The 15,198-nt window shown below is 54.6% G+C and overlaps 7 protein-coding genes across 7 annotated transcripts; 4 read left to right on the top strand and 3 right to left on the bottom strand.

Annotated features, from left to right (window-relative positions):
* Positions 1-311: 311 nt before the first annotated feature.
* On the bottom strand, positions 312-1,573 carry K437DRAFT_244947 (uncharacterized protein). Its single transcript, XM_013389062.1, has 4 exons — positions 1,321-1,573; positions 886-1,259; positions 633-814; positions 312-539 (listed from the first exon to the last, which is right to left on the bottom strand). Exons 1-4 carry the CDS (start codon positions 1,483-1,485, stop codon positions 451-453), a joined length of 810 nt encoding a protein of 269 aa, XP_013244516.1. The 5' UTR covers positions 1,486-1,573; the 3' UTR covers positions 312-450.
* Positions 1,574-2,023: 450 nt separating this feature from the next.
* Positions 2,024-4,390, top strand: K437DRAFT_221968 (Pkinase-domain-containing protein; the record flags this gene model as incomplete). Its single annotated transcript, XM_013389061.1, has 8 exons — positions 2,024-2,142; positions 2,231-2,514; positions 2,583-2,647; positions 2,716-2,971; positions 3,037-3,144; positions 3,227-3,446; positions 3,525-3,738; positions 3,812-4,390. 8 exons carry the CDS (start codon positions 2,024-2,026, stop codon positions 4,388-4,390), a joined length of 1,845 nt encoding a protein of 614 aa, XP_013244515.1.
* Positions 4,391-4,805: 415 nt separating this feature from the next.
* K437DRAFT_66009 (uncharacterized protein) lies at positions 4,806-7,475 on the bottom strand. The gene is made up of 4 exons (XM_013389060.1): positions 6,485-7,475; positions 6,322-6,404; positions 5,087-6,245; positions 4,806-5,027 (listed from the first exon to the last, which is right to left on the bottom strand). The coding sequence occupies exons 1-4, from the start codon at positions 7,057-7,059 to the stop codon at positions 4,886-4,888; spliced, it is 1,959 nt and encodes a 652-aa protein (XP_013244514.1). The 5' UTR covers positions 7,060-7,475; the 3' UTR covers positions 4,806-4,885.
* Positions 7,476-7,660: 185 nt separating this feature from the next.
* Positions 7,661-8,492, top strand: K437DRAFT_255094 (uncharacterized protein). The gene is made up of 2 exons (XM_013389059.1): positions 7,661-8,287; positions 8,350-8,492. The coding sequence occupies exons 1-2, from the start codon at positions 7,707-7,709 to the stop codon at positions 8,435-8,437; spliced, it is 669 nt and encodes a 222-aa protein (XP_013244513.1). The 5' UTR covers positions 7,661-7,706; the 3' UTR covers positions 8,438-8,492.
* A 9-nt stretch (positions 8,493-8,501) lies between these two features.
* Positions 8,502-9,317, top strand: K437DRAFT_65961 (uncharacterized protein). Its single transcript, XM_013389058.1, has one exon. The coding sequence runs from the start codon at positions 8,671-8,673 to the stop codon at positions 9,130-9,132; it is 462 nt and encodes a 153-aa protein (XP_013244512.1). The 5' UTR covers positions 8,502-8,670; the 3' UTR covers positions 9,133-9,317.
* K437DRAFT_65935 (uncharacterized protein) lies at positions 8,917-10,189 on the top strand. The gene is made up of 4 exons (XM_013389057.1): positions 8,917-9,191; positions 9,309-9,399; positions 9,487-9,692; positions 9,806-10,189. Exons 1-4 carry the CDS (start codon positions 9,189-9,191, stop codon positions 10,034-10,036), a joined length of 531 nt encoding a protein of 176 aa, XP_013244511.1. The 5' UTR covers positions 8,917-9,188; the 3' UTR covers positions 10,037-10,189.
* K437DRAFT_255092 (uncharacterized protein) lies at positions 10,091-15,021 on the bottom strand. Its single transcript, XM_013389056.1, has 3 exons — positions 13,053-15,021; positions 12,535-12,983; positions 10,091-12,477 (listed from the first exon to the last, which is right to left on the bottom strand). Exons 1-3 carry the CDS (start codon positions 14,800-14,802, stop codon positions 10,342-10,344), a joined length of 4,335 nt encoding a protein of 1,444 aa, XP_013244510.1. The 5' UTR covers positions 14,803-15,021; the 3' UTR covers positions 10,091-10,341.
* Positions 15,022-15,198: the final 177 nt, after the last annotated feature.

Below are 15,198 nucleotides of genomic sequence, written 5' to 3'. Positions count from 1 at the left end.
ATCAAGGCAAGCTGTGGCGTCCATTGTGAAGTACGAAGGAGGACTACACCCTGCGATCGAACGTGTGCTGGACATCCTGCAAACTGCAAAAGTCAAGCTCACCACTCAGTCTCAAGCAGGAGTCAATGTAACGTTGTCGTGGGATTTGTTTGCAAGGTCGCGGGGCAAGGGGCATGGTGATCAATGCATACTCGTGCTTATGATACAAATGTCTGCGAGAATATTGATGCATGGCGAACCGTCTTATGCGAATGATAAGTAGCTCCAGCTTGAACCATTTGCTGGGGCCGAGTTTGCTGCAGATCCTTACGGTCTACTGCGCTTACCCCGTCCGCCTGCGCCGATGGTCGAGCCTCTGCGGTAAAAAATGGTAACAACTTCCATGTCAAAGGAGCTCTTCTCGCAAGTGTGCACTGTCTACAGGCGGCGAAAATCTAGCTGCGCAGGAGCTTACTTCTTCTTCTCTCTTCTGGCAGCAGATAGGTCATCGCTACCGACGTCCATCATATGCTCGTTGCCCTGACTTGGAAAGAACGCACCTGCATCACCAACACGAATCAGTCAGCTGCCTGCTGGTGTGATGTCAACACTGGTGCACATCGGAATTCTCAACATTGCCCCACGATGCTCACTGTATCCGCTTGCAGCTGGCCCTTTGCTGTTACTTTCGTGGATGTGGCGCGCAGCTTTTTGCAAATGCTCAGAGAGCAGAGCATCATGCCTCCTCCGTTGCTCTGCACGACTCGCATCGAGTTGCTTGATCTGATCGATCCTCTCCGAGAGGAGTTGAAGAGCTGACTCTGCTGAATTGGACCTGTAACGGTACAATAAGCGCAGAAAGATAAGCAGGTGTGCAGAGTTTAAATATCTCCTGGGGACACCTACCACCTCTCGAGCTCCTTCACTAAGTTTTCAAGCTCTGGCTTTCCCCTCACATCCCTGCCCAAACATCCTTCGACCTGAAAGATTTGAGACTTTTCATCTAGTCTGCCGCTGACGATCCCTGCGTAGATTCCCTCGATGATCAGATCTTCGAGCGCCCGCATATCCGGCAGGTCTAATGCCGCGAGAAGGTCGTCATACTTGAGCGTCGTAGATCGATAGCATTCCGTCACTAGCGTTAGAAGCTTGAGCTTCTGAACTTGCACTTCGCTCAAGCTAGGAAAAGAATATGGAGAGGATGCGTAGTCTGCATGTACGCCATAGGCGAAGAGCTCAAGGAGTCGATACGCAGAACTATGCTCTTCAGAGTGCTTTAACTGAATGAAGGATGTGAGCGTCAGCCACCATTTAGGGAATCACACATACGCAGAAACTGACTTCTCTTATTGAAGGTTGTTGAAGAAGCTCTGCAAAGACAAAGCAACCAGGGGCAGACGTTGCTCGCTCGATCAGCTTAGCTGCTGATGCTCCTTTTGCACTTCGAGCGAGCAACATGAATTGCTCGAGCTTCGCCGCTGCGAGGGTACTCGCTGCTACAGCCATCTTCGAGAGAATCTCACTTTCGTCTAGGTGTTGCCGTGGTCGGCAGGTAACCTTCCGCCCCCTTCAACATTCTGATCAGTCATTCAGTGTATTCAATAGCAGGTTGGCTGGTACGCATGATGATCGAAAGCGTCGTTGATGTGTCGAGCGGCGCCTGGCCCCGCTGAACTGCCTCACCGCGAAGGTCACTGATAGCTCAACAAACTCCAGGGTAGTTCTTTCTTTTTGGGTGCAACATAAATCAATAAACGGTTTCGAAAGAAAGAAGGCTGCGACGCGTCGCGTCGCGTGCGGCGTGCAGCGTGCACGTCCGTTAAACAAGGCAACTCAACCGTTAAAGGCAAACACGAAAGGAGTAGCAACATGGACGAAGCCTTTTGCGTGGGCCCAGCTCAACCCTCGGGGCCAACAAAGTGGTGCCAGCTCGACGCTTTTTGTTCATTTAACAGAAAGAAGACGGCCGCGCAGCCATAGCCTTCCTGTGATGGATTCCTGCTCCTGCTGACTTTGTCAAGTAAATTAAATGGCGGTCGAATCCATGGCAGCGCCTACTTCGAGCGTTCCGGCTCCTTCGCCAGTATCGTCCATCGGCCAGAAGTACCCCCAAGTCCTGGGTTATAGACTCACTCGGCTCCTCGGAGGCGGCGGCTTTTCCAAGTGAGTTCCAATAGTCTGCTGAGTGCACCTCGAATGGTACTAGTCGGAGAAGAGTTGACGCACGGCTACATTCCTTGTTCCCAACCAGAGTCTTCAAAGGCGTGAATCCCGACAATCCTAAACGGAAAGAAGCAGCAGTAAAGGTAGTCTCATACGCGCCGATCACATCCAAATCGTCCGCTCGCCATCCAGCAGACCGACAAGCTCTTCAGAAAGAGGTCCAAATACATGGTGTACTCAAGCACATCAATGTACTGGAGTTCGTTGGTGCTGACGAGCTAGGCACTGCATCTCGACCGGCTGGCATTTCTGTACCAGGACTCTACATGGTGCTTGAGTATGCCTCAGGAGGAGATCTTTTCGACAAGATTGGTGGGTCAGGCATAAGAAATGCATACTCCAAAGTTTGTTTACTGAGTACCATGCGCTATCCAAATCAGCTCCGGACACCGGAGTCCCTGAAGATTTGGCGCAGTACTATTTTCGGCAGCTCATTGCTGGCATGGTAAGGATCACAATAAACATGCCGTTCATTCGAAGAGGACCTTTAATTTCTATCTGTCCTTCTTGAAGCAATACATTCACTCGCAAGGGATCACTCATCGCGATATCAAGCCAGAGAATCTGCTGTTGTCCGCGCTGGGAGACCTCAAAATCGCCGATTTCGGCCTGTGCTCAGTTTATAAGTACAAAGGTAAAGAGCGTTCTCTCAAAGGCGCGTGCGGCAGCCTGCCGTACATTGCACCTGAGATGAATGGGCAGCCATACAAAGGCGAAGGTGTAGACGTGTGGAGCGCTGGTGTTGTGCTATTCGCACTGCTGGTCGGAAGTGAGTGAGCAAACCCAGATTAAAGAAGCAAGTATCCACGTGTCTGACCATGAGGTGCATCTTAGACACTCCCTGGGATGAGCCGACCACTCGGAGTCCAGAATATGAGGCATACCTTACCGGCGAGCTGCTCCAATATGACCCCTGGACCAGAATATCGGAGCAGCCATTAGGTGCGTTGGGGTCAATCACTCTTTCTCGAGTCTGAAGATGATGGGCTGATTTCAGTTCATCACTATTTTATGCCTGCTACAGATCTTCTAAAGGCGATGCTCACTCCCCGACCTGAAAAGCGTATCTCCTTGGCCGAGATCCAGCAACATGCCTGGTTCAACCGACCAAACGCGTTTTTGCAAGGAGGCGTCTCCATTGAAGAGAAGACCGGCAACTTGGTCCAAGCACTGATGGAGAACATGGTTAAAGCAGGTGACCTGCATCTTCATACCGATGGGGCAAGGGCCGAAGTGATAGACATGTGAGCCAAGAACGCCTGGTCTTCAACCGAACAGCTTGCACTGAATTCTTCCTGTCGCTGCTTGTTTTTCGATCACAGGCCTGCAGCAACGCAACCCGGGGCAGTCACGGTTTCGTCATCCGGCCTGGAGGAAATGGACCTTGGCGCACCGTCAGCTTCGATGGGCCCAAGCATCACAGGCGACGAGCGTGCGAAACGCTTCGCCATGAGTCAGCAGTTGCCGGGTAGGCGATTAGCTACTATGACACAGAACCCAAACAGCACGCAATTCCAGGAGGTCTGGGCTGGCATGGTGAGTTGGCCAAAGCCGAGCCTCGTGGCCCTCCGTACCTTTCTGATCGGTATCCACTCCCCGAAATGCAAAGACCCAATGGGCGGACATTGCAGGTCATGCGCAGCGATTCTCCGCACAGACTACGCGCTTCTTCTGCGCTGCGGAGCCCGGAGAGCTTGTACCGCATCTGCTCGCCATTCTACAGCAAGAGCGAGCGCAAACGAACGTCTACACTTTGACACCGCACCGAGCGCAGGAGCAGCACCTCCTCGACATGGATAATATCATTGAAGGCTTCAGTACGTTGACGCAGGAGCCGCAGAAGAATTGGATGCCCGTATTTGGTGGCGACGAAGGAGCCGTTGGTGACGGCATGGACGACGATGACGAGCTGGCGGGTGGCAGCGATGAAGCGAAGGGGCGACCGCTGGGCGCGAGGCTGCACATTGCGCTATCAGACAGACGCAAGTGCCCGTTGGCTGGGAACATCTACATCGACGCGCTGCCACTCCGAGGCCGACCAAGTCCGATCTGTGTCAATGGCAAGAAGTTACAGATCAAATCTCTTGTTCTGATGAACAGGTCAAGCGGCAGCCCTCTAGAATGGAGGAAGCTATTTGCGACAATTGTCAAGTCAGACACCGTTAAGCAATTGGTAGTTCCTATGTAGTACATGCGAGCCCCGCCTCGCCTGTTCGACTCATCATTGTACACTGTCAGTATATTAGATGTCTTTTGACAACTCTGTGTAATGTTCACAAATTGCAATGAAACTGCAGATGCAGATTTAAACAGTATGGTTATACAAGGAATTCCAGAATATTATCGGGCTGTAGAACAGCTGGAAGTCGGATGCCATCATGCCCAACGCCCTGGAGGTGCAGCTGTAGGCGTTCCAGAAGGTCCTACAGCGGCGCCGCCGGAAACAGCAGTAGCGGCGATGGCGACACTTGCAGGAGTAGCAGCAATTGTACTTGCCGCCTCATCTGCAAATTTTTTCGCATAGTCGACAGGCGGACCAGGAGGATCGAGAGGGCCGTTTTTACGAAAGAGCTGCCCTGAAAGGCCGAATTGCCAATTCTTGATCTGCATCCGCGGATCCAATTTCATGGCTGCTTGCAAGTCCCTTTCTGCTTGTTTCATAGAATCTGAATGACGCAGCAGATCAAATCCCTGTTCGACGCATGGAGAGCTGTAAGAAGGCTGTCTTCGTTTGTTCCCATGGGCGGACACACGTGTAACTAAGCACCTTGTAATTTTCCCACTTGCGCATCGAGGCCTCCCGACGCCTTGCCATCTCTTCCTCTCTGTACCAAGAAAATGTGTGAGCAACAGCCCCTCACAACGTGGAAGAAGCGATGCTCACGTCATAGTTTCTCCCTTGGCACCTTGCGCTCCTATACTGTCGGACTGTTTGTAGTGCCCTTTGTGCCCTCTGTGCTGGAAAGGTTGCTTCTTCTGCCCAGCATCCTGAACCGCTTTCGGCTTATCCTTCTCTTGCTGTCTGCTGGAGCTGGGCGTGGATGCGCCGCTGGTTGGCTTGCTGGACGATGGCCCGCCAAGAAGACTGCTGAGCAGCCTACTGGCGGAAGAAGATCCACTGGAAGCACGCGGGCCGGCACTGCCTGCTTTGGCGGCCTGCAAGCGCGCGGCGTTATTGGCGTTCGTGGCCGCCTTGATGCGTGCAGCACCCGCTGCCTCTGCAGCTTTCACGTCGGATATATTCTGTGCAGGGGCTTTCCTTGATGTCGATGGCACAGGACCAAGCTTGGATGCGGTAATAGCAGGCCTGGCATCGGATGGTTGTTTCTGAAGAGGAGACAAGAACGATTTGACGGATTTGACCGCCGCTGCCGCCGCCGACCCTGACGCCTGGGAGCCAGGGGTTAGATGCGTGCTTGTCGGCGTCTTCGCCGGCTCCAGAGCGGGCATTGATGGCCTTTCACCTTTCTGCTCATCATCACTACTCTTCTGTGCATGTTGGCGCCTCATCAACTTGATTGTGCGCCTCGCCTTCTGACCTCCGCCTGTCCCATCCTTCTCACTCCCCAACTTCGTCTTCGCCTGGCTACTATTTTCATCAAGCAAAACGGGATGTTTTGCTCCCTTGAGCCGGTACATCTTTTGTGACTTGCCCTTATGCTGGCTGCTCGAGCTAGTGCTAGGAGAAAGATGAACGTCTTCATCCTTGCCCTTCGTTGGTGGCTTTGCTTCTGATTTTTGCTCCTGGTGCTTGGTCACTATTCTACCATTCTCCATTCTTGACACCTTGATCTTCTTCCAGACTGGCTCTTCCGCGTCCGGTCCTCGCGCCTTTGGGCGTTTAGCTTGCTTCTTCTCGGACGTACGCAAGCTACCACGTTGCTCCGCCTTGACTTTGATGTCAATGGCATATGCGGGAAGCGGAATGGAATGATTCGGTGTCTTGCAGCGCGTGCAGAAGAAATCTTCTCCTTCTGCATCCCAGTCACGTGGTGGGAGGCCGTTCTTGTTCAAATGGCGATCCCAGCATCTGATGTGCTGCCCTGTAAATAGAAAGCGGAAGGTTGGCTTGAATTGTCAAGCCAAGGCCGCCGTAGGACTCGCCACGCTAGCACTCACAGGTCTCGCATACGCTGCAGCATATCAGAGCTACGTCATCTGTAAGATCTGCGTTGCGGATGAACGCGCCGCAGCATTCGCAGCTGAGAGGACAGGCACAGTGTATGTGAGATGAGCCGACTGCGGAATCGACTGCGCAAGTTGGTCATGCATTTCAACTCACCCCAGGTCCCAGCTTTCGTTAGAGGATGTTTTCTCGCTCTCGATACCGCTTTCATCCCCGCCATCGGTTCCAGATCCTATCAGTTCCTCGAGATCCGTGAGCGAATCGTCGCTAACAGCGTCCCCCAGCTCTGCCAAGTCGCGCTTGGTAGCTTCAGCTTCGGCAGTTGGCACTACATCCTGCGACAAAAGAGGTAGTAGGAGAGTTCCAGGCTCTTGTGTGGCTCGACTCCTGCATCGATTGCCGGTCTCGTCTCGATCAGAATTGCTGGATCCCGGTCCCTCAAGCCCCTCATAGACATGGACCAAATCTGGGGCGGTCGGCTTCTTGCTTTTGGCTGCTCCTTCTTTTTCCATCTTGGTGACCTGGTCAGCTTGACAGTAATCTAAAGCTCTGTCCTCGTCAGCCTGGCACTGGTCTTGATCGCCCGACGGCGCCGCCCCAGCCTTGGCGCCAGGTACTCCAGCAGTCACTTCATGCACCGCATCAGGTGAAAGAGGAACCGCGGCCTTAATTGGACTAGATCTGGGCTCCGTGAGCGGAGAGGAGTCATCCTGGCACGATTTAGAGCCCATACTGGATCACTCGGGCCCAGCCTCAGGGCGTTGCTGCATGGGTTGATGCGTAGACTGAGTCAAAGTCGATCGGGGGAGACGCGGGACGCTCCTTCGCTGTCCGCCCTCTCCAAGACTATCCCACCGCTGCCTGCTTGTTCATTATCCACGGGGCCGTGGGTCACACGTGCTGATGGTTGCACAGATCCATGTGCCTCAACCACACATCATTTGCGTCTCATGGTCATCGTCAAGTATGAAGATGTGATCGACGATGGTGACGACTGATATTGTTCAATGAATGGAGAGTTGGAGATATCACACTTTCCTTGCGATTTATGCGTTCCGCCCTCTCAGGTTGGTGCAACAAGGATTGAGCACTTCCCAACGACTTCTGCCACTCTCACTATTCACTACACAACCAGCAATTCGCTTCATGGCCCATTGGCGCATAAGGCGCATGCCACAGGTCATCGCGGACGTAGGTACCAATCTCAAGACTGCTTATTGGCCTCAGGTGGGCTGCAGTGCTGTTGACGTGCAGCCATCAGCATTCAGCCGTCGTGACTCGTAACCTGAAGGGCTTCTCGAAACCAATACTATTGAAGCTCAGCGTATGGCCGTATTTTCCAGAGTCCACCAGTGCATTCATTTTGACGGACCAGCCGATGGTAGATCATGGCATCATCGCTCTGAGAGCGCCCTTCGCCAGCACCTCGTGCCTGCCCATGGTCCTCTTCCTGCGCCAGCCGCTGACTCCAACTAGCTTGTACCAGGTCGGGAAGCTTGTCTTCTTGGGCACATCGGCGCAGAATGCGCCATGCAGTACTCCGGGAGGCGAGCTGCTCTTTTGCTTCTGCAGTGCAGCCCAAAACGAGGGAAAATCGATAGCAGGGGCGAAAGAGCCGAGCGAGCGATACCCTGCGGCGACTATTTCTCATTTCAGACCGTGCAACTCTTTTTGGTTGTCGCTGGGAGCTGATCGGTTCGAGTCTTTGGCCCTCTTGCCGCTTATCCCCTTTCCGGTCGAACGGACTCTCTCCGGTGACGTCCATGTCTGCTTGCGCATCGAGGGTTTCTTGCGGCTGGTCCGCTACTGCATCATAGCCATCGTCCTCGTCGTCACTGGCTTCGATTCGGCTTTGTGTTCCCTGTCATCATCTGAAGAGCTTTCGGAAGGAGTGGAAGTCTTGAATGAGCTCCAGGAGTCCAAGTGCACAGATGCCAGGTTGACGCACGAGGTGCCAAGCTTGGATTGCGTCAATATCTTAAGCTCGGTTTCATCGCTCATCGCCTCGCTTATCCGCTCACCCTCCTATGCCGAGTGATGATGCCACGCAGGGTCGAGAAAAGCCAAAAGACAAGGGGCAAATTGAACGGCACGCAGTTACACTTGTAGCTGAGTAAGAGCGCATCTTGCATGTGAAATGGGGAGATGCAAACCTAGGCTCGTTCCACATATAGTATGTTGATCTTGATTCTGACATTTTAACTATCTCGCAGAAGCTCTGCGGCTGCAAGACGCCCGATGTCGGCTCACTCCTTCGATTGCCCATCATGCACGGAGCCGACGTGGGGTATATGCAATGGTTATGAACATGGAAGCCAAGTGCTAGACTGGCATAAATCATCATGCAGCCCTTCGCTCATAACCTTATAGTTGGTCCTCACCACCAGGAATATGCGCCAGCATTAGTTTCTCAATGTTGGAATCCCAGGTGCCTAAGGAAACGCCGCGCTAGGCAGTTTTTTCTACACCTTTCTCCTGTAGACCATCAAGTGATGCAAGCACTTCTCATTGCAATGGAGAACACCTATACCAGAACCTGCATAGAATGTCTCCTGCCAAAATGGTGGTGGATTGCAGACCACAGGAGCGATGATGAAGGGAAAGTCTCTCCTCATCGCCAAAATTTTGTGAGTTCCGCCCGCCGCCTTACACACCTTTTCTCCAAGCCGCTCGCTTCACCCGGGGTATGGAGAGGTGAGGAGAGGCGAGGTTATCGCTACCGATGGACTTCGATGAGCAGCATTGCATGGACAAGCTCGCTTGATCACGCTGCCGAAACCCTCGAGCCTGCCGTTGAGGGTTGAGCCAGGTTGCATTCAAGGACTTGTGCCAGAGCTCGCACTCACAGAGACCAAGCACTATGGTGAGGTGCCTTCTTCACCGGCTGGCAGATGCCGCCCCGCTCGCACAGACTCTCTCTCGCCCCTGTGCTGGCTGCTGACCGATGGCTCTCCTGCTTTGAACTTTACGCTGGCTGCAGTCGCTTCCAAAGGTATTGGCGCAAATCCTCTTCCAAGGATCAGTAATTGTCGGACGAGCATTCTTAGAGGCTGGGCGGCAAGCAGCACGGAGTGAGTTTCAGGGCAACTCTTTTTGTCCTTTCTGTCCCTCTATCTGACTGGACAATGTCGTGCAAACTACTCCCACGAATTTTGCAGATGCGAGAGCAGGACAGATGGAGGCAGCGGCGGGGGCAGCCGGAGCCGGAGCCGGGGCTGGGGGTGCAGGGGGTGGGAGCATAACGGATCAGATTACGCGAGCTCATAGAATGACGATGGACGAGGCCAAGATGATTCTCAACTTCAAAGAGGAGAGCAAAGCGCTTGAGCTACCGACAGCACAAGAGGTAGAAGCAATGATCAAGGTGAGCTATCCTTTAGCTTGAGGCGCACCCCGTCAGAACGCATAGCGCTGCCCCATATTGACTCTGCCCCTTTCGTGTGTCCTGCCTTTCTTCGCTTCCTCCACATTGCACAGTCTTACGAACATCTCTTCAAGACAAATGCACCACCCGCGCCGAAAGGGCAGACGGGAGGTGGCGCAGGCAGCTTCTATATTCAAAGCAAGGTCGTACGCGCTCGTGAGAGAATAGAGGCCGAGTGGGAAGGGATACGCCGGAAACAGCAACAGGACGCCGACACTACTCCTGAGCCAAATGAACAAGGACCAGCGAATCCTGGCAACTCGCCACCTGGACCAGACCGGTAATGATCGAGTGATTTGTAAATTTACCCACGCTGGTGTCTAGATGTCATTAATCTGCTGTATCATTGCACTGCATGCATGCATTCTCCACTGCTCACCAAGGCCCGACCCACGTCGACTGATGATGAATCCATTGCAAAGCGGCAAAGTTAATGATTTTGGAGGGTATACAAGATCATGCAGCGTATGGTGAAGAATTCGGCATCTTTGCTGTTGAATTGTGACGAATGCGTGTCATATGTGAGAGGACGTACGACAAGGCAAGTCTTGCTACAGATGTATCAGCGGGGCAATCGGTCACAACATCATTAGATGAGGCCGATGGTGCACACGCATCGGAATCGATTGGCGCTTTCGCTGCGCACATCCTCGATGTGGCCATCAGCGAGGTAGACGGTACCCAGAAGGCTCGAGCTCTTCCAGCCCCAGCTCTGACTGAGCGTGAACTGGTCAGGGCCGGAGGAGAAACGTGTGAGCGCGTTGCCAAAGGGTGAGGGGCAGTGGATGCTGAAGAAAGCGCGGATGCCCTTGCGCGGATCCCGGTATGGCATTGCGGGCATCGTTGCAGGTACCGTCGGAGGCTGCTCGTCAGGCTGCTGCGCCGCGCCACCCGGATTCAGCGAGGAGCCATAGGTTGAAACTCTCGGTCCACGCGGGGTGCTGCCACCGATTGTATCGCTGTGGAGACCTGCAGGCGCCAAATTGAGTGATTCGTTGAGCAGCTGATCGAGAGAAGGCGCATTGACACGCGTGGAGGAGGATGCTCCCGCGGCCTCGCTCGGTTCCGCCGAAGCAGGCGGCAGAGCGTCGGCCGGGTTCTGCCTGTGAAGATAGATGCCGAGCTGGATACCCTTGGGCTTTCGCATGGTCTGCACATATAGGTTCCACAGACTGCCGGCATAGAAGAATGTCGGACTGTAAAGCCTGTTGCGTTCGGCCAGCTTGTCTACACCCCAAAAGTCAACACCGATGCGCATGGGCTCAAATGGCAACCACATCTCACGATGAACGCCAGGCGTCTCATCTTCCCGAGCATCGGTGACGCCGTCTCCCTTACTGTCACCACCAGATTGCAGATGGTCTTCGAGCGAGAATGGAGTCGCACGGAAAGATTCGCTGGCCGCATTTTCAGCAGCTGTGGCAGATGCAGCCGCGCTCTTCTCTGCCAATTCTTTGCCAGTGCGAGAGTAGTCGGCAATGCCAAAGTAGTTTGCCAGCGGTTTTTGGCCACTTGCAGGGTGCGATTGTCCTGGGAACATGAGCGAGCGGCGGGAAGCCGGGACAGATAGCGTATACGGATCTTTTAGACCAGCTAGGCCGCTGGCACCGATCGCTGAGGCAGCGGTGTCAGTGAGAGCGCCATGCGCGTCATGCGTATACCCAGTCAGCCCTTCCCTGACTTGCAGCGTAGCGGTAATCAAGCTCCCCAGTCCATCACCCAAACGAAGCGTGTCATCTGACGGAACGGGGAAGAAGCGCTTATCGGCAACGGATTTCTTGCTTAGGTGGTTGCTGCTGAGGAGATCGGAACGCATGCTGAGGTTCATGGTACTGGGTCGTCGCTTTGCGAGCTTGTTCGACGGCGAGCCGGGGGTCGACGGCGTGTTCTCTCTCTTCAAAGAGCGCCACGACTTGGAAGGGGAGTCGGAAAATGACGTGCCAGCAAAGAAGTCTTGCCGGAAGGCGTCCAAGTCGTTGGCCAGGTAGAGATCACATAGTGCGTCCTCTTTCAATGTGAGGCCGGTCATGAGCAAGCGATCGGGGTCGTCACCCAGTTGCGATGAGTCGACCTCGCGGTCATTGCTTTGCAGAATAATGTTGCGGAATTCCATACCGGCCCAAAGTGCCTTTTGAAGTACTTGTTCTGGCACATAAAGGCTTCCCGTCGAAGGACTGACATCTTCTGCGATTGCGGAAAGTTCAGAGAACGACATATGTGTGTAGTAGATCCCGCGAGAGAAGAGCTCGCTGTACTCCGTCTCGTCAGAGTCCAAATCGGAACAACGTGTCCGCTCAAGGCCCATTTCCTCGTTTGAGTCAGATGGGCGTCGCAGCGAAGAAATGGTCTCCGCTTGCTGCCCACGAGGAGAAGTCCTCGGTGTCTCGCCAGTAGACTTTCCCGTCGGCGTCGCCCTCCTGTCTTTGAAGCCTTTGGGCAAACTACCGGAGTGATCCGCAGAGTTCCTCTCGAGCGACTGGGTATCGGCATCATGGTCATCGAGACTAGCCGAGTCGTCCATCTCTGTTTCATCATCATCGGCACCGGTTTCCTTCCCTCGTCGCCTGAACTCGACGATGTCTCTAGCAAGCGTGTACCTCGCCCATTCAGACTTGACGAAGAATGAGTCTGACGAGATGACCTCGCGCACAATGTCAGAAGGAAGACCGTGCGCGCGAGAGTAAGCCCAAATGACTGGAGTAGGCAGCGATGGATGAGCGAGGGTCTGGAGAAGCGGCTCAGTATGGATGGAAATGAATTGTGTTATCCAACAATCACTTACTTCGCTAGGTGTGACGCGTATGGTAGCCAACTTGTGAGGTAAATACTGTTCGTCGCTATCCTCGCTCAGAGCATCCTCGCTAGCCTCATCCTTGCCAAGCACATTTTCGCTTCGTCTTGAAGATCCCAGCGACATGTACTCGTCATCGGTTGCAGTATCTGTTCCGGCGCCCTCGCGGATGTTGATCTCCCAGTCCAGCACGTCGCCTCCCCATCGACAAAGCCATGAGACGCACGCTTCGCCAATTTTGTTGCAAGACGGTCCGTAGAAGAGCTGCGCAGTGTGCGGCAGGTCTGTGGAGACGTCCTCCTTCATCCAGTCGGCGCCATTGCCAATGCTGTGAACTGCATCAGCGGTCGCTTCTTGATGGTGGTTGTCAGGCAGCTGAGGTGGGATCTGCGGAGCAGGTGATGACTTTCCCATCGGAGAGCGAGACATCTCATTGTCCTCTGCTTCGAGAAGCGGTTGAGCGGAGGGAACGCGCGGGGACCCCGACAGAGCATTCGCATAAAACTTACCAGAAGGAGCGCCCCAATTGATATCCGTACTTGTGTGCACCTGCTGGCCGTCCCACCGATCCGCTACGAGCGAAATGGAGCCGGTTGCGCAACATCCAGATGGTTCTGCTGCAGCACTGCACTGTGGCTCTTGCCTGGGTGAAGACAGAGACAGCGGCGGCGACCGCACGCGGTGGTTCTGCATCTGCACCTGCTGGGGTGAGCGCATAGCGTGTCTGGTTGCAGGGTACGGGGCGCTGGCGGCCGATAAGCGCTCCCATCCGATCAGCGGTCCTTCGAGCTCGTCAATGAGACTGTTGGAAACGTCGCGACTGTGTCCTTCTACGACTTGTAAGTGCGAAGGAGAGACAATGCCGAGTCCAGACGCGAAGCGCAAGTATGCTGAGACAGTGTAGGGCGAGATGCTTCCCAGAATGAGAGTGAGCGCCAAAGACGTGACGGAGGGTACGCCGAGGTAAGTCGATGTTGCGATCAGCGATAGGAGAAAGCGCGGCGTAGCCCATTGTGTGTTATCCGCTGGGAACTGAGGTGAGGTTGGCACCTGCCCTTGGCCGAGCAAGCCGGTGTCGCCCGCCCGAAGGCTGGAGGTGAAGGACACATCAAAAGCCGAAGCTTTGTGTCCATGCGTGCCCTTTGCTTTCTTTCCCTTTTGCTTCGTGTTGTCCTTGCTTTCTCCTCTCCGTGCATATCCACCAAGCGCGCCGATAGTGCTCGACGAGCGGCAGGTGGAGGCAGAAGCATCATTGGCGTGAGCCTTGTTGTTAGTCGAGCCGCGACCTATCGTATTCGGGAAAGCCTCGCCAAGGGGTGTGTCTGCCTTGGGGTTCGCCCACCCCGGCAGCTTGAGGGTTGGGGCGCATCCGTAGAGCGTAGCGATGCAAAACTCAAAGGCGGGACGAGACATGTTTGGGTCGGGAAAATGCACATCGAAGCGATGGGCGCCACCGTGGGATGCCTTGTCGGTCAAGCTTGGCTGCGCAAGTTCGATCCCATAGGTCGCTTCTTCCGCTTCGCTGAAGCCCCCACAGAACATGGTATTGAAGAAACCGGCTTGAACGAGCACGATCTTGTGTAGCTTGTAGTGCCGCCCAAACGCAGCGATGATCACGTCTGAGCACATTCCACCTTGGTGCAGGGCCTTGGACATGTGCGACATGAAAGAAAGTGAAGCGAGGTGTGTCCGATGGTGAGCATGGGCGGTTGGATCCGAATTGCTGGGCGTGTATGCGGCTGTCAAAGCTGATGGCCCCACTCCCGCAGATGTCGCTCCACCGGGTCCAGACGGAGACACAGGCAGACCAAGCACGGGCAGCGGGCTACCTCCATGAATCGAGAAGCTCGACATGTCGGCCACATTAGTAGTTCCGGGCAAATGAAGGGAGACAGAAGGGGTCATATTGCTGTTTGTAGTTGCTGCCGCGCTATGACCACTGGCGGCACCGCCCAGTACAGTACCTTGGCCGTGCGAGTGCCCGGCAGCAGCTGCGGCGAGGGCAGGGTGAACGCTTGTTGACGTACCAGCGGAGATGATCTGTTCAGCGTTGGAAGCGCTTCCCCCGCCGCTACCACCCGCTACAGCTGCAGTGATCGAGTCCGATGGACCAGCTGCGCTGCTGCTCGAGCCGATCAGCAGAGAGTTGCTGTGCGCTAGAGCAGCGCCGGCGCTGCTGGAGGCCACGTTGCTGCCGTGACTGCCCCTCGAATGGTGATGATGTCTTGAAGCAGGGGACGTGCCAAAGTTGAGATCCATGACTCTGCAGAGAGCTTTCACTTCAATGAGAGGGGTGGTGGGCAATGGGGATCACCTCTTGTAGCGAGCGATAGTAGACTCGCAGTGAGCCCTGGTGAGCATGTGACCACGTCAACAATGAAACAACCAAGAGCAGTCCTGTTGGAGAACTGGAGACCGGCAAGATATGAAGACTGAATGCTGCATCTCCCTCGTCTATGTCGCCATCGTCCACCTGTCGGGACTTTGTTTCATACGCAACAGGCGGCGAACAAGGTGGTGAGGTGATTAGGATCCATCCATCGACGGGGCACAGTGACGCCCCCCCCCACACACACCCCCGCCAGACCAGAGAGTCTGTCCCAAGGCGTTGATCGAGCCGACAAATGCGGTGCGTACTGATTTCTTTCTTTTCAA

This window comes from Tilletiaria anomala (genome assembly GCF_000711695.1).
Source record: "Tilletiaria anomala UBC 951 chromosome Unknown K437scaffold_19, whole genome shotgun sequence".
Taxonomy (NCBI): Eukaryota; Fungi; Basidiomycota; class Exobasidiomycetes; order Georgefischeriales; family Tilletiariaceae; genus Tilletiaria; species Tilletiaria anomala.
The sequence above is the reverse complement of the archived record's forward strand: the minus strand, read 5'-3'. Positions and strand labels throughout refer to the sequence as shown.

What these genes read in the sequence shown, in the direction of transcription:
- K437DRAFT_244947 (XM_013389062.1), bottom strand. Translation starts at nt 1,485, where the DNA reads ATGGCTGTAGCAGCGAGTACCCTCGCAGCGGCGAAGCTCGAGCAATTC. An exon ending in GTGAAGGAGCTCGAGAGGTG is followed by an intron (nt 815 to 885) that starts GTAGGTGTCCCC and finishes GTACCGTTACAG; the next exon opens with GTCCAATTCAGCAGAGTCAG. An exon ending in GCCAGCTGCAAGCGGATACA is followed by an intron (nt 540 to 632) that starts GTGAGCATCGTG and finishes TTGGTGATGCAG; the next exon opens with GTGCGTTCTTTCCAAGTCAG.
- K437DRAFT_66009 (XM_013389060.1), bottom strand. Translation starts at nt 7,059, where the DNA reads ATGGGCTCTAAATCGTGCCAGGATGACTCCTCTCCGCTCACGGAGCCC. An exon ending in AACGAAAGCTGGGACCTGGG is followed by an intron (nt 6,405 to 6,484) that starts GTGAGTTGAAAT and finishes CTGTCCTCTCAG; the next exon opens with CTGCGAATGCTGCGGCGCGT. An exon ending in CTGCAGCGTATGCGAGACCT is followed by an intron (nt 6,246 to 6,321) that starts GTGAGTGCTAGC and finishes TTCTATTTACAG; the next exon opens with GGCAGCACATCAGATGCTGG.
- K437DRAFT_255094 (XM_013389059.1), top strand. Translation starts at nt 7,707, where the DNA reads ATGGTAGATCATGGCATCATCGCTCTGAGAGCGCCCTTCGCCAGCACC. An exon ending in TTGACGCACGAGGTGCCAAG is followed by an intron (nt 8,288 to 8,349) that starts CTTGGATTGCGT and finishes TTATCCGCTCAC; the next exon opens with CCTCCTATGCCGAGTGATGA.
- K437DRAFT_65961 (XM_013389058.1), top strand. Translation starts at nt 8,671, where the DNA reads ATGCAGCCCTTCGCTCATAACCTTATAGTTGGTCCTCACCACCAGGAA.
- K437DRAFT_65935 (XM_013389057.1), top strand. An exon ending in TGGGCGGCAAGCAGCACGGA is followed by an intron (nt 9,400 to 9,486) that starts GTGAGTTTCAGG and finishes CGAATTTTGCAG; the next exon opens with ATGCGAGAGCAGGACAGATG. An exon ending in AGGTAGAAGCAATGATCAAG is followed by an intron (nt 9,693 to 9,805) that starts GTGAGCTATCCT and finishes CACATTGCACAG; the next exon opens with TCTTACGAACATCTCTTCAA.
- K437DRAFT_255092 (XM_013389056.1), bottom strand. Translation starts at nt 14,802, where the DNA reads ATGGATCTCAACTTTGGCACGTCCCCTGCTTCAAGACATCATCACCAT. An exon ending in CAATTGGGGCGCTCCTTCTG is followed by an intron (nt 12,984 to 13,052) that starts GTAAGTTTTATG and finishes TTCTCGAAGCAG; the next exon opens with AGGACAATGAGATGTCTCGC. An exon ending in TACGCGTCACACCTAGCGAA is followed by an intron (nt 12,478 to 12,534) that starts GTAAGTGATTGT and finishes CCGCTTCTCCAG; the next exon opens with ACCCTCGCTCATCCATCGCT.